The 17,601-nt window shown below is 33.3% G+C and overlaps 1 protein-coding gene across 1 annotated transcript in view; it reads right to left on the bottom strand.

The window, feature by feature from the left end:
- Positions 1 to 17,601, bottom strand: part of LOC128988945 (RING finger protein 10) — a 177,604-nt gene that overhangs the window by 12,728 nt on the left and 147,275 nt on the right. The window contains exon 13 of the mRNA XM_054410780.1: positions 13,967 to 14,087. Within this exon, the coding sequence (XP_054266755.1) occupies positions 13,967 to 14,087 (121 nt within the window). The remainder of the gene's footprint in view (positions 1 to 13,966; positions 14,088 to 17,601) is intronic.

Below are 17,601 nucleotides of genomic sequence, written 5' to 3'. Positions count from 1 at the left end.
CGACTACGCCTCGAGACATTTTTTGAGAGTGCACGAAACTAACTACAGTTGGATAGCAATATAAGCTTTGGGAAGATGGGAATCTGAAGTTCGCAGAACACTTGTGACCTGAGATGTGTGCGAGTGTATGGATATCACACGGAGCGGAGAAAGCTGCATTTTTATAACACATCACAAATGGAAAAGGGCGGGTAACTGCCAAAGGCAACTGTGGATCGATGTGAATCTTTCACCCAATAAAAAACATGAGTTGTTAACATGTTAACATGAGACTTACGGTAATTGCTTATTCCCTATATGGGGAATTCGCTAAAAGGTAATATAAGTTAATAAAGGCATTTAGTAAAACTGCAGGACTCTTACGACCTGAGTGACAGACGATAAATCAGGGGCATGTTTGCGGGACTATAGTATGTATGTTCATTGGGGTATAGGCAACAGTAGCGAAAAATCATGTTACGGACACTGTAGCCGACAAAAGACAAATATATCGATGAGCTGATTTAACTCAATAAGCAGAGAAATAAGGAAATTAATTGAACAGAAGGTAATTAAATGGCCTGACAAACCAAGATGAACGAGCCGCAGCAAAATATTATGTACGACGTTTAAAGCAATCTAATCACAAAGAACATTATATGACTGTAACGTTTAGAAAAGCTATATGCTAGTGCATTGATATGCTTATTAACATGTATAGATATTATACTATAGACGGAGGCTATACTATAATCAAGGCTAGATGGCTCCGGTTATGATAGGGCCAACGACGAGCTGATTGTACTAAATAAGCAACGGAATAAGAACTACAGAGGAGAAACCCTATTGCACAAAGATGTTGTGAGGGCACAGAATTACACAAGTCTGTTGAGGGGACAGTCCCCTTGAATCTATTGGATTTATTTTGGAAATTCATTCTCCAAGTGTGTTAGAATGCCTATTTTGTAAAACACAAGACTCTTAAAAGGACACTAAAAGTTTTACCTATAGGCCTTATACAAGGATGTTAAGAAAACTCCCCTCTTATTAAAAAAAACGGCAATTGCTCTCTTATCAGCACTGTATTTGAATGCTGTGCACTTAACATCCTAGGGTAAATCTATGTACACAGTGTGATTGAAAAGTCCCAGGACGAGATAATATATTTTGTTGACCTTTATAAATAAAGGAATGGCACTTTGTAAATCAATTATCTATTATACTTATTTAATACGCAAGCAGGGTTTTTGTGACAATTACTCCTCCGAAACTACTGAACCGATTGACATGTTTTTGGTGTCATTGGAAAGAGCGTAACGTGAAGTTGTGCAGGAAACTTTCTTTTTAAGGAAATAATTAGAGAGTGAGGCCCTGGGGCCCTTTAAAGTTTCGTATTTTTCCATAAGATTAACATGGAAAACAAAATTTGTTATGGAACTCCAGCTGTTGTCAGAAATTAAAAGTGAAATATGTATTGATGGTATCCATGGTAACAAAGAACAAACCCACAAAATTTTAAAATGTAAATAAGCAGAACTGTCAAATTAATTTTGATTTCACAATTCCACACAGCTGGTCCAAACATATTAAATACTGCATGATTATTAGAACAGGAACGGTAGGGATCAAAAACATTAATAAAATGTCACTCGCCCGTATCATTTTTGTCTATGCCCGAATGTAAACATTTAACATGGAACTGTCAAACTATATGTTAATGTCATTAGTCTGGAATTCTTTCAGTTACATCATTTGTTGATCGAGTTTGTTTGAATATTGCTGTTATTAAAATTGCATATCCGCAGCAAACCTTCAGACTAAGCAAATTTCCATTTACCTGGCTAAATTTATACAAAGATATTCCCTGAAAATGGTCATTTCTTTCCTATTTAAATAACATTAAGTTAACTTTAATATGAGTTCTTAGGTTTGCTGCTACAGGGAAGGTAGATGTGTTTTGTTGAAATTTTGATAGCTGGTTTGCAAATCCTGTAATACTTTACAACATGTACACTAGTAACTATAAATGTCTACCTTTTTCGAGGTATTATTTCATTTTTTTCATTTTTTTTCTTGGATGCTAGGCACGAGCCTGGTATTGTTTTTCACATTACTTCAAGCTAGACCTAGGGGTTGCGGCATTATCACTTAGATCAAATCAAATAGGTGACTTGGCGGGGATCGAACCCGGAACCTCAGAGACTGAAGTCCCTCGCTCTAACCACTACGCAAGCTCGCGTAGATTTTTCCATCTTAAGGAGAGTGGCCCATGAGGAGTAAGGCAAAATCCTCAAATTGAAGCATGGATCAAGTTTGGTATAAAATTATAGGTCTTATTTAATAAAGCACCATGCCGCAAGCCCGAACTCAAACGGACAACCAAGTCAAAAATGGCAGCCATTCCCTTAATCTGCCTTTTTGAATCTTTGAACGGCTACCATTTTTATTGTAAGCTCAAATTTGCGGCATTGTATTTTACTAATAACCGTTCTGAAACGGCAGTTTTTTTTTAATCTTTTTAATCATTACTAGAGGTCGCCCAGTGGTCGAAACTCGACCAAAAATATGCAATGTACAGACATCTCTATTTTCACAACCACACTGAGCATAAAACATGTGATTGGAGTTTCTTCCATTTTTTTCATTTTCTGTTTATATTTCGTTGTTATATCGTCACCAGAATGTCAACCCATAAGAAACATGTAAGTTTTTCAACATTTAAAATTCATTTTCTGTGCTTATTTTTGAGCCTATTTTTATTTATAAAGACATTCTGCACATCTAAAGAAAAATATCTTTCCAACAGTATGCGTAGATTTTCCCTGCCATGCACTCGAGCTGAAAAAAGGGTTTAAAGAAAAATGCTTGCCTATTAATATAATATAGATTTGATTTTCTTCGTTTTGTTCTATCTACAGCCTAAACGGTACATTTTCGTAAGTTTGAAAATGTCAAAATCGGATTCCTCACCTACTAAAACATACATTTTGACATACAGAACAATAGGGTTCGACATAATAACAAAATGTATATTGTCATAATTGTCGCGCTCAACATAATAATTTTTATTGACCTTATGGCTACATTATCGATCATAGTTGTAATAACCATAATGAATCAGCATTATTTTGTTTAGGGTTTGAGACTATTATATTTATATTTTATCACAAAAATATTTTTTAAATTAATAATTGAGTTTCTCCGAGTTTTTAACTGTACAGCCTAAACGGTACATTTTCGAAAGTTCGAAAATATCAAAATCGGATTCCTCACATACTAAAACATACACTTTGACATACAGATCAATAGGGTTCGACATAATAACAAACTGTATATTGTTATAATAGTCGCGCACAACATAATAATTTGTATTGACCTTATGGCTACATTATCGATCATAGTTGTCATAACCATTATGAATCAGCATTATTTGGTTTGGGGTTTGAGACTATTATATTTAAATTTCAACACAAAAAGATTTTTAAAATTAATAATTGAGTTTCTCCGAGTTTTTAACTGTACAGCCTAAACGGTACATTTTCGAAAGTTTGAAAATATCAAAATCGGATTCCTCACATACTAAAACATACACTTTGACATACAGATCAATAGGGTTCGACATAATAACAAACTGTATATTGTCATTATAGTCGCGCTCACATAATAATTTTTATTGACCTTATGGCTACATTATCGATCGTAGTTGTCATAACCATTTTGAATCAGCATTATTTGGTTTAGGGTTTGAAACTATTATATTTCAATTTCAACACAAAAAGATTTAAAAAAATAATAATTAAGACTCTCCGTGTTTTCAACTCTACAGCCTTAACGGTGCATTTTCGAAAGTATGAAAATGTCAAAATAGGATTCCTCACATACCAAAACATACATTTTGACATACAGATTAATAGGGTTCGACATAATAACAAACTGTATATTGTCATTATAGTCGCGCTCAACATAATAATTTTTATTGACCTTATGGCTACATTATCGATCATAGTTGTAATAACCATTTTGAATCATCATTATTTGGTTTAGGGTTTGATACTATTATATTTATATTTTATCACAAAAAGATTTTTTAAATTAATAATTGAGTTTCTCCGAGTTTTTAACTGTACAGCCTAAACGGTACATTTTCGAAAGTTTGAAAAAATCAAAATCGGATTCCTCACGTACTAAAACATACACTTTGACATACAGATCAATAGGGTTCGACATAATAACAAACTGTATATTGTCATTATAGTCGCGCTCACATAATAATTTTTATTGACCTTATGGCTACATTATCGATCATAGTTGTTATAACCATTTTGAATCAGCATTATTTGGTTTAAGGTTTGAAACTATTATATTTAAATTTCAACACAAAAAGATTTAAAAAATTAATAATTAAGACTCTCTGTGTTTTCAACTCTACAGCCTTAACGGTGCATTTTCGAAAGTTTGAAAATGTCAAAATAGGATTCCTCACATACCAAAACATACATTTTGACATACAGATTAATAGGGTTCGACATAATAACAAACTGTATATTGTCTTTATAGTCGCGCTCAACATAATAATTTTTATTGACCTTATGGCTACATTATCGATCATAGTTGTAATAACCATTTTGAATCATCATTATTTGGTTTAGGGTTTGAAACTTTTATTTTTAAATTTTAACACAATAAGATTTTTAAAATTAATAATTAAGATTCTCTTCGATCAACATTCTGAAATAAGCATATTTCGGGGTTGGGTTTGAGTCTATTATATTTGAATTTCAACACAAAAAATCTATTTAAATCAATATTTGCGTTTCCCCGTATTTTCTTCTCTCTACAGCCTAAACCGTGAGTTTTCGAAATTTTGAAAATGTCAAAATTGGAATCCTTACATACTAAAACATACATTTCGACATACAGATCAATAAATTTTTACAATCTGTTCTTTAATAAAAACCTGTGTGTTTTCATAATCGTCCCGTGAATTATAATACTTTGTGTTGACCGTATGTCTAAATTTTCGATCATAGTTGTAATAAACATTATGAATCGGCATATTTAGGGGTAGAAGTTGAGAATGTTATATTTAAATAAAAAAAGAATAAATAAACAAATTTAAATATTTATTACCGATATTACTGGCATGCTCGAATTGAATCCAGACCTCACGTTGCATTGGTTTTAATTATTAAACAAATAATGATAGTAGTTAGAGTTTCGTTTAGATAGTATTTTAAATTAAGCTTTCGCAGACATATAGTCTAAAACTATGGTAAAGTGCAATACTAGTGGGGTTTTACAAACAATAGGGATAATAGAGCTCGTGATTTATCAATGATTTTCATTCTTCATCGTTTCTGTTTTCTTTAAAGCAAAAATGAATAGAATAAAGCTCAAGGCTGTAGAAAGCATAACGATATGATACTATTAAATGGATATTATGCAAATATAAAAATTTTGTCAAAAATTGTCATTGATATTTTGCCTATTTACTACATTGGTACTGTTTGAAAAAAGCCATTTAAGTACTAATTAGTACTGTAAAGAGTGTCGTAGATAGACCTTCGTCAATAGGGCTACTGGAGGGCTCCCCCGGGATTTTTTAACTAACAATTAACAGACCTTGACTGTAATAACACATAGACACTCGTATCCATATAGTCACGAATACGGGGATTTTAAAATTATAAACAATCCAAATATCGGAACATTCTTCAAGTTTTGTAGTCGCTGCTTCATCCCAATCACCTATAATATCTATCTAAACTGCAGTTTTATGCTTTTTATTTGTTTGTGTATTTTATGTTTTGTGTGTTATTTCTGTAACTACGTTGAATATTAAAAAAAGAGCTAACTCCATATTATCTTAGCGATTCTTAAAAAAATTCATAGCAGTATAAAAAGTTTAATGAAACCGTAAAACCCTAGGCTAAATTATTACATTCAATGAAAGTTTATTTGTAGCAAAATATCAAACACGAGCTCACTACACCAGACGACTGAGGACCGGACGAAGCGTAGTGCGAGAGAGGGGAGTGGTTTGTAAGCTGTTGACTGTTCGGTGACACGAGTACGTTTGGCGCGCAAACAGCATACGGGTACCGGTTATTGGCAGTGCTGGGGATATATATATTTGAGTGAGGAGCAATATACAAAAGGTTTCACAAAAGTCCCCTGACCAACCCCTTCAGAAACCCTGCCCTTCACCTATAGCCCAACCAGATTTGGTCGCGCATAGGAACTTTGCTGTTGGCTACTGCCACTGGTATTGTAGTTTATCTGGTACCAGTTATCGATAAACAAAATAATAAGCTTAATTATAATAGAAGTAAAAAAGATAAAATATTTTTTTTTCAAAACATGTTTTTAATGGTGGTGGTATATAAGCCGGGTGGTTTAACTGTACCGGCTCCCTCCTTGCTTAGCTGTATACGATCCACGCACGGGTGGTTAGTCTATGTGTGCAAATGCAAGGTTAAAAGAGGCCGTCAACCCTTAAACAATAATAAAAAAGTAACTTACTTTTAAAACAAATTTCTGGAAGAATTTTTCACCTCCTATATGTTCAAGAGGTGTTGTATCTACCCCACTGTGGTAAAGCATGAAATATATTTAATAATTTTGTTTGTAAAATTTTGCTAAACAACAATTTATACATGTATAATCGGTATTATACAACATACGAAACTTGACAGTGGATTGGGTGGTTTAGTATTTTTATTACAACAGGGGTAACCGTCATGAAGTGAAATGTTATTGTAGTACAGAGCTTAGTAAAAAATCTATGCGTGTTAACAGTAACAGTTTTGGTGAAAACGACTCTTTGACATATAAAAAACTAACAGTAAACCGTATATCGATCCTTATTTAGTCCAGCAAAAACTACACGGATTAAAGATCACCCTACTAAAACAAAGGTTCTACTTACAATTTTATCATTTGTAATCGTTAGTAATTATTGAAAAATATATTTCCCTCAGAAAACATAATATGTTACACCTACACCGAGTAGTAACTATGTCACATATACTTTTTGTACATCGAGTTAAAAGTCGTCCAAAAACCGAAAATCACAGACTAAATATATATTCACAGTAGGCCTATAAATAACTTGACGTTAATGTTTAAGGTTACGTAACCATTCAAAATATTAGAACATCATCCACTAGTACACGTATACATATTGTCATTTCTTGTGTAATTTAAAACAGATTCTAAGCATTGCGTTCACCTACGATGAAACTTATCAGCATTTTATTATTGCAATGATTCTACGCATCATCGACTGTTTTTACTTATCCTACATTCATTTTAAATTAATCACTAAACGGAGTTAATAACAACAATGTTAAACTGAGATTAGTTGTATCTGAGAAATGACGTGTCTTTTATCATTTGTACTTTGGAATTTTATATTTCATTTAACCAGTTGCATTATGAGAATTTTAAATTTAAACAATTGAAACGATTGGTTAATAATAATATGTTTTGAAAAATCGTATGTTATATCATTCACTATTGGATACAGAATAACTATTGTAATAATAGTCAAAGGTCATATGCGGGATATTATAACGAGACAAAGTCCGTACATAATGGGAATTGTATAAATGAACGTAACACTTCACAAAACATATGTAAGTTTATAATTTAGGTAATACGAAAATCTATATAAATAAAATTAGAGTTTTGTCTGTACTTTGCTCAGAATTATATACTTTTAGGTTATTTTTACGTTTTATACATTAAAGAAGGAGAAACGAGTCTTATCTCTATTTCTGTCTGTCTGTCTGTCTGTCTGTCTTTCCCTTTGTCTGTAACACTCAAGATGGCATTTTACGCAATCTTCTCCGTGAAAACCAGAGTACCTATCAAGATCCAAGTCATTTTAATGTATTCACTGGATTGGCGAGAGTGTCTTAAGTGATTTAAATATAGCCTCACTACTTTGTAAATAAAATTACGGACGTTCAAAAATGCAGTTTTGTGCAATTTTTGTCAAATTATCGTTCAATTTTTATCACACTAGTGGCTTGTAGGGACATAAGTCCCTAAAAAGCTCAAATGTAAAACAACTTTTTGCAATACCGGTATTTAAACAAACTCAGAATAACATTATCTATGTGTCAGAATATGAATCCCTACCATATCTTTTGTGTAAAAACCAGTTTGTTGTTCTTCTTTGTTTGCTTTTGTTGATGTCATTTTCAATAAATAATTTGAATCACTCCAGTGGTTTAACATGAAAAGGCAGCAAACATATCATTGTTTGTGAATAAATACTGGTTTACTAAGGTAGCTTTGGTCTTGTGGTTAATGAGGATAAATAAAAGCTTCCCTGTTTGGAATTTTAAAAATTCATTGGAGGTTCGCCTTCAGATGAATTGAAGACGCCTGCAATTTCATTTGCAGTAGGCTTATTATACCTACGACGATCCATATTTATCCTGTCTACAAACCTAAGTTCTAATTCACTGTCACCTTGTAGGCCTACAACCATTTCTTCCGAAGCTCTTTTGTAAATTTGTGCAAATGGATTTTCTAATAGAATTTCAGCTAGTTTTGACAATATTTCAGGTTTTAAGTCACTATTTTCTCGACGCCTTTGACGAATTTCTGTTGCTGTTGATGTGTCAATAATGTACAATTGGCCATACAATTGGCCAACATGGGTCTTCATCATGTTGAGGCAGCAAATCTGAGATTGAACGATAAATCTGTCCTTGAATTTTGAAACAGTATGGTCCTTTTCCTGGAATATCTTTCTTACTGGCTGAAAAATAAGCAAAAGCCATCGCACTGTTGCATTGTCGAATGAATTTATACAGTTGTGGGCTCTCTTCAAACAAACTTTTAAGTTCTACATTAGTTTTTGACTGAGGAAGGTTAATAAGTCCGTTATGGCAACATGTCATAAAATGATTATTCGTTAGTTCTTCTCTAAAATGAAGAGCACTACATTGAATGCACTCTTGGTCCAATAATCCTGCATCATGGATCTTCACATTTCTCTCGTCTACCATGGGTCTCCTAAAAAGGGGTTGTAACATATCTTGATTAAGTTCGTCATTATCTACTCTTGCTCTCCTACGCGCACTGTCATTCCTATGAACAGTTCCCCGCCTTTGTGGTATTCCCCTGGCGTTCATATTAATTACAGTACTTATAATGAAAAGAATATATATCCAGCAGCCTACATACCAAAACATCTTGAATCCCTGGTGATTTTATAAAAGTATGATAGAATATGATTACTCTACGTTGTATATTCACTGCACTAAAAATTTACTTACGAAGGAATGCAAATCCACTATTTTAGAACCAATAACATTTATAGGTTATTTTAGTTGTATATATTTACACAACCTTAACCTTAAAATGTGTAGAAATATAAAGAAAACAACATCATTTAAAATAAACTTGAACATATGATTTAAAAATAAAAACAAAACACAAGTTAGATTTAATTTCGACTCTTTGATTATTTATACAAAATATTTATTCTATGTCGTTTATTCCTTTAACACGACAATAACGTAAAAGCATGAAAAAATGAAACTTGAGTATATGATTTAAATATAAACAAAGAATGCAGACGTTTTTCCGACTAATCTTCAATATTTCAGTTTTATTATAGTATACATTTCATAGTTGACTGGCTAAAAGTAAACCAAATGTGTGTATTGATCACTGTTTTCAAATCTGTGGCACAGCTGTTTTAATTTCAAAAGATGTAAACAAATTAAACCCCATGTTGTTTTAATGGGAAAAGTTTTATTCTGTTGTGAATTTATGGTAAAAAAAAATAAGAAAAATGAATAGTTTTCCCTCAAAATTCACGTCAAGACCTTTAAAATAAGACCCCTCCCATCCTTCTACGGCCATCCAGTCACTCACAATTTCTTTACAAAAATTTGACTTACGGAATTATATATACAGGGTGTCCCGGAACTCTCTACCAATATTTTAGGGCATTGCTCCTGGGTAAGAAACATAACTAAATATCATATTTCAACTGTCCGGAAGTCCTTAGTTACTCACACAGCCACCATTTTGTTTTTTTTCAGTTATTATTTTTTTTCTAAAGAATGGTTAAACATACGAAATGGAAACTTTGCACTAACATTTATAACAACTAGACAAAGCTACCAAAAAATTATCACGATTTTTAAAATTCATAAAACAAAATGGTGGCCATTTAAAATTTCTGTAAAATCAATGGTTTTTGAGTTATTTAAGAAACAAAATTTTAAATGGCCGCAATTTTGTTTTATGACTTTGAAAAATCTTCATAATTTTTTTGTAGCTTTGTCTAGTTGTCATAAATGTTTGTGCAAAGTTTCCATTTCGTATGTTTAACCATTCTTTAGAAAAAAATTAATAACTGAAAGAAACAAAATGGTGGCTGGGTGAGTAACCAAGGACTTCCGGACAATTTAAATATGATATTGAGGTATGTTTCTTACCCAGGAGCAATGCCCTAAAATATTGGTAGAGAGTTCCGGGACACCCTGTATAGATAATCGTCTATGAAATAACGAACAGCTGTTCGGATCAAGATTATTTTTTCTAGCTGTCAATGATATGTTTACAAATGTTGTTTACAAATACCGCAACCATTTCGAATCACGTTGTGAAAGCAAATCCCAACCAAGTGAGATTAAAAACGTTTTTCTTACATAACGGATTTAATTAATCGCAAGTGCAATAATATAGCCTAATAGTGTAACCGTAAATAAAATTAAATAACTAGACATCGTCCAAATCGGAACCAGAAATTCTTTGAGTATAAAATGTTTCTTGAGTTTTGACAACCAGAAAGAAGACCTTGAATCAGTGTTGTATAGGGCTGGACACTGAAATGATCGTCGCCAATAGCTTACAAAAAAGGTTTCCAATCATTGACGGCGCTTCAATGGCGGTTGTGTAAAGTGTAAAGTAAAAAATCACAACTGCAGTGGGTGATTGTAACAGAGGTTTAACAGAGGAAGTGCTAAACTCGCTTTTCCAATGTGTCACTTTCTGTTTCTACTCACCGTGTGATGCAATCGCTGGACCATACAGCCAATAGGCCCATAGCTCATATCTTGGGTACGTAAGCCTACATATTTATTCATAACAACCTTTTTGACGACGATCCTTGATACCGGTACTTTTCCATAGAATACATGGCCTACCTACTTAAGAAATATAATTACAAATGACCAAAACCCCAACATTGTGTGATTTTCGTCACATTTCCTTCTAATGTTAATAGATATACTAATCATTGTTTTGAGAATGCGTAATCTATTAAATAACAAAAAGTTGTTTGTGTAAGGTTGTTTTTTTTTTTCAAACTGACACCGATAAGTTTACGCTATAACTTTTTACGAGAAAATCCAAAAGCAAGAGATCAATAACCTCGGGACTAGATATTAATGTATTTAACTGGTCGGATGTACTATAGTTGTTCGGTAGGTTCTTACGTAGGTACTGGTTCTTTTCCTTAGAACCGTTGGTAGCTGCTAGAATCATTTTTACGTAGGTACCAACACATCACTGTAGTTTACAAATTAGTTATCGTTGGTGTTGCACCTTATTTATTAGAGCCGTCCGTATTCAATTTAAGTGATGTCTTAACTCTGTATAAGTTTTGCTTTTTCTGTCTGGATTCCAAATCTTAGCTTACCCGGTATGCTAAGAAAATGATAACCTATTTGAGTAAAACATTTGTTGGGCAAACCATCATGAATTGTTTACGCCTTTATATTGTTTATGTATCAATAGTTCGTGGCCTTTTTTGGATTGTTGTGTGTATGTCTGTTGGTAACGCATTAATGTCCTTATTTCTCAGTGTTTCACGGAATGGACAAGAGCACCTTTGATACTGAAAATGTCAACCGGAATAAAGTGTTAAATGGTGAGGTTGAGGTAGTACTTTAAATACGTTTAAGTTAACCGATGTGGAAAGTAACTTTCAATTATAGGCCTACTTTAGGGCTACGCTTCATGGATCTATAAAACATTTTTTAGTTTAATCATTGGACATATGGACCACGACGATCCGGGTGACATTTAATTGCGAAGCATTTATTTTGGCTTGAACTGTCAGATACTGTATTTGCGAAGGTTTATATATAATAGTTTTGCCAGCATATCTGCAAATATGCAAACTAACTGTTGTTCTTAATCTTAATATAAGAAGGTTTCAACTGACTACTATAAGATCCCCGTGCGTAGAACGGGCACACAGCTAGTTAAAGAATAAAATAACAGTAAATAAAGAAGTTGTGAGATGACAGTGGGGTTTAATTCAACAGTTGGCAACACGTATTTTAGGTAGTACTATCCTGCATTTCGTATCAACTGGCGTAGAATCGACGCACGGCTCGAGTAAATACTGAGTGAGGGATACTGCTACCCGGCCTCGAACGCCGGAAGTGGCGCGGAGGGGGGACGGCCGGTAGTGATATCACTGAATCTAAAAATCAAGTAGCATTATCCCTCCGTACATCGTTATATATATATATATATATATATATATATATATATATATCGATAAGTGGTGCGTGCTGTAATGAATGCTTTGTATTATCAAAATAAGTAATGAATTATTAATTTTTGATAGTACATGGATCATTGAATACCATAATGTGATGTAGTTTCCAATTTGTAACTTGCAAATAATAATAATTGATAGTTAATTCTGGAAAATGAAAAATAGTGATCGCATTCATAAACCTGTTGTCAAAACAGCAACGCAGGCGGGTGTAAGGGTTTATTGTTTCAGAGGCTAGGGTGTTTCAAGGACAAAGTGTTGGGCCTCCCGGCTTAGGGTGGGAGGGGTTCGGCGAGACTGTGAGAAGGGGAGGAAACTGGTTTTGGCTATTTATTGATTAGTTTGCCGACCCTTCTAGATAACAAAATTAAGTGACAGAGACAGTGTTAAATCACTATTCTGTATTTCATTTCTTGTTTACGTTGTGTGTTATTCTATTAGTTTTAGTGTTTTGGTCTATTTCCTCTATATGTCAATTATATTTTTTAAATATATAAGTTTACTTTTTACTTGTCTCTCCACCTTTTTGGATCCAAACAAACCATGTTCTTTTTTGATTAATACAATTCATGAAACAAAAATATTTTGTGTAATGAAAACAACAAGAATAATCATGTGTTTTTAAATTTATTTTGTATTTATTTATACAAAATAGAATTAGATATTCATAGTAGTTACAATATACATTATGTAATCGACTTGCTGTCGTCATTCAATGTCGAGTTGCTGCTCTGTTATGAAAGACAATCTGATTGTCTCTGTCTCCACTGCATATCTCGTCAGCCCTTCAATCGATATCCTTTTATTTCTTGCATCTTAATTTAGTTCAATTCTTATCGTGATTATCTACTACTTGGTGTCTTGACAATTCTCAATGTTTTTAAACATATGTATTAAAATAACATTGTGTTTATTTAAAAATTGACTGAACATTATTATTATTATTATGCACTGTTTTAAGAAAAAAAGTTTAATAATTTAGATAAGGTGACGCTAGGAAAAGCTCGGCTCGAAAAAGCTCGAGCTTGAAAATTTTTTAAAAAGCTCGGCTCGGCTCGGCTCGAGGTTGAAAATCACTATTCGTACACCCCTACTTGACACCCTGCAACATACACTGCAGTCACGTCATGATCATCGACACCACGCCCCGTGTTCGAAGCGTCATCTTGATCATCTGTCGCAATCACGGAGACGTAGTCATCTCTTTCTAGGTTCCTACCAGGAATCATAGTGAACATATTTTTCGTTTGAGGAGACATAATCATTGTCTGCCATACCAGCAACATTTCCCACGATCGTGTAAAAAGCATCATCGTCATTCAAAAAATCGTTGGCAAAATCCTCAACAAACGAATCAAATGCAGTCTTGTCACAATGAATAGAAATATTTTTTCCTGAAAATTTTCCGAAATTTTGAGACTTGTCCATCTCTAGTTATTAGTGTACCTGAGCAAAAGAGGGGCCAGAATCATAAGAGTCGAGGGTCAGTGCAGCAAGAGCGGGAGTGGGGGAAACAGATCTGCGAGATAATGGACTGCTGGTTCTACTGGAATCTGCTGAGGTCACTCTGGAACAACAATTAATTCACTACATTATAAACCAGACACTACTGTTTTTTTTTAGAACATAAGCTAGACGGGATCTAGTCCGTATCAGATAATTTTGATCATATTGAGTAATATGGAAAATTTGACCATGTTTATGGTACCGTATTTAAGCATGTCTCTTTCAAAAGCAAGGATTTCCACAAAAAAGCAAACATAAGTTTCACAATCATAAGAGTACACCTGTTTAGGTCCATCAATAATGAATGATAAATTAATTAATTTTCAAATTCAACCCCTTATCAGAGATAAACTTTAAGGGGCGGTTCAAGAGCTCGGCACTTGATAGTCCGCGACCAGACGTTGGTCCCGGACTATATAAGCTACAACAAAAAAATGGGTTCACGAGTCAGAGCCTAATGATATGAAAGTCAGGCTCATTGTTGGTCGAGACCAAATCCGAAGCAGAGCCTAATGACAGGGATTCGCAGGGAATTTTTGTTGGAACTTTAGTAAAATCAGTCTGGAAACACATGTGAAGCCACTGCTGCTGACATACGCACTTCCATACAATAGGACGATCGTGAAAAAAGGCTGAACCAAAACGTCTAAAACGATTATTTTTGCACAATTATAAATTTCATATCAATGCTCTCAATGCTCTCATATCAATGCTCTCAATGCTCTCAATGCTCGCATAATAATCTATCAAAGTTCATTGATTCATAAACACAAGCCACGTTTGTATGAAATAAGATTATGGAAGTCTTTAGTGAAATATATTTTTCTGTGTGCATTATTGTTATCAATTAGGAAGCATGACATAAAATAACCGGGTATTTATAACAGGATAAATGCTTATTTTGCGACATAAAATAACCGGGTATTTATAACAGGATAAATGCTTATTTTGCATAAATGCCCGATAATCTGGGATGGTAATTTTTGCATAGGCTAATAATTTTTAATAAACTTATTTCAATGGTACAATTATTGAAACCAAAATGTATTTAGAGGTACTGACTGTTAAGATATAAAAATTGTATGTGTGTGCTGGTCTTTTATAGTGGTTGTATTTAGTAAATTTTAGTAGTAGTATTTAGTAAACTTGAGGTAAATAAAAACAAACTTGCTGATAATCAAAATTAAATGTTTAATAGGAAACGTCATTTAACAATGCAAAGTTATATCTAATTAATGGACAAATTATAAGTTTTTCAATTTACAATTAAGAACCTGTATTGTCAGCCAACACGTGCTCAGTATTAAAATAGGCAACGTCTTCAAAACGTTCAACAATATACTCGGTGAATTAGGCCCAGGGCACAAGGTGTGACTGTTTTACAACTGTCGTTGCAAACCAGTTGCTCGTGCAACTCTTTTGTGACCTCGGCAATGTATTGCAGTGGGGAGGCACACACGACGCAACTGGTTGTATGCGATTTGAAATCAGTCACATACAACCGTGGGCCCGACATTACAGTTGCGTTGCAGACTTCAGTTGCACGAGACCACAGGGTGTTTTTGTGGTGTTTGGTGGTATTTTGACTGTCGTATAGTGTTTTTAGTGTTTATAATTTCCTATCCCACTAGCTCTAGCTGCTACAACAGCCTAGTACTAATATTCTTGCTCAAATAAGGGTGAACACAATGCTCTCTCAGTACCCTTCGCTGTCTTCGGTATTGATAATAGCTAATAACGTCTTCTTCGTATGAGTCTGGCGTAGTAAGCGTGCTTAAGGCCTTAAATCAACGTAACTGCACTTTAAATTGACACTTTACTGATTTCACAATAGACGCAACTGTAGTTTTAAAACAGTCACACCGTGTGCGGACAGAGGCTTTGTTTCAGTTGCAACTGGCTTGCAACAGTTGTTGTAAAACAGTCACACCGTTTGCGCTGGGCCTAACTGTACAATATATTTAGGTGGTGTAAATTTTTATAGCGCTTAAAAATTAAAATAACTTTAAGTGCACGAATAATACGTTGGCAAAAAGCATCTTGTTTCAAAATTAGGTCACAAAATAGGGCAGACTAGGAGGCGTTGCTCACCACTGCCAGGCGAAGGCAACGCCAGTATTCAGTTTACTTCCAGTCTTGCCGATGGCAGTTTACGCGCCTAATAAAATATTTCTATAAATAAGCAAGTGCTTAGGTTTGCTGCTACGGGGAAGGTAAACAGTGTTTTTTGACCATACGTCAATAGTAGTTCTATTAGTTATTTATCAAAACTTGGACAAATGAAAACTCGGACAAATGATTTTTCAAATATTTTGTGATTTTTAACAAACTTGGACAGTTGAAAACTCGGACAAATGAACCTCACCCATTATTATGTCCCTGTTACGTACAAAAAAAAAAAAATATTTCCAACATGTTATACATATTTATGTAGGTAATTGAATACACTACAAGATTATTATGTTGGTTTGAAGTAACAAAATTTGCTACAAAAGTTGTATACCAAATACTGTGAATTTTTTTTCTCACGAAATCACTAAAATATAAAAACATTATTTTATATACATATGTTTATAGGTAAAAAAATAATTTTTACCATAAACTTTATGACTTTTTTTGATTCCTTACTTAATTAGCTTTACAAACATATATATATCATTATTAGTATACACATATATTATATAACTTTTTACAACATAAACTAACACTATACGGTTTTCCATTTTTTCGGTTCTGCGTTTGTCATTATATTTTGCCCCAAAAACTTATAAAAAAAATTTTCCTAACATGATATATATTTCTATGTAGGGAATTAGATTGTCTACAAAATGTATATAATGAATTTCCCATAAAAAATCCATAGGAAAAAAAATACCGAGGCCACTTTTGAAATTTCACAAATAAAAATCAAATTTTTTTTTATTTTTTTCACTTAACCGATAAAATACACTGTCTACATCATTATGATATTACTATTTCTAGATTCTCCTGTTCTTTCCAAACAAAATGAATATGAGGTTGGCTAGGTTTACTTGTACAGTTGAATTTTTACGAATTTTCAAAAAAAGGTCTGCAAAATCGCCAAAATGGGTTGACCATTCCCCACTTCTAACATTGGCCACTGCTAGGGTTAATACATTGACATTACTATGAAAATGGATAGTATCCTACATTCATGGTTTTCTAACAACAATTACTATACCACACATTATTAAAACCTTTTACTCCTACAAGGATTGTGTCAAGAAAAATCACAGTTAAGATAAAGGCTTTACCTATTTACTTATTTATTTACTATCTATTTATTTTTACCTATTTTACTCTGGGATAGGCTACTTTGAATAGCATGATAAAAATTATTTCCAACTAATACAATGTCTAGTTGTATTTTAAACTTTTAAAAACATATAAAAGCATTCAGTACAAAAACAGTGTAGTTGACAGCTATTCACATTCAACAGATGACAATGAAAAACAGGGTGTTATGATGAAGTAATGGCAAAGAGCATCTTTTTTATCAGCTTGAAAACTAATTATAAGATGGATACATCTCTTGCAAAGTTTTTTTCTTAAAC

This window comes from Macrosteles quadrilineatus, unplaced genomic scaffold (genome assembly GCF_028750875.1).
Source record: "Macrosteles quadrilineatus isolate MER2022 unplaced genomic scaffold, UCM_ALF_1.0 Scaffold_1__1_contigs__length_201487025, whole genome shotgun sequence".
Lineage (NCBI taxonomy): Eukaryota > Metazoa > Arthropoda > Insecta > Hemiptera > Cicadellidae > Macrosteles > Macrosteles quadrilineatus.
Note: the sequence above shows the minus strand (reverse complement) of the source record. Positions and strands in the feature narration are given on the sequence as shown.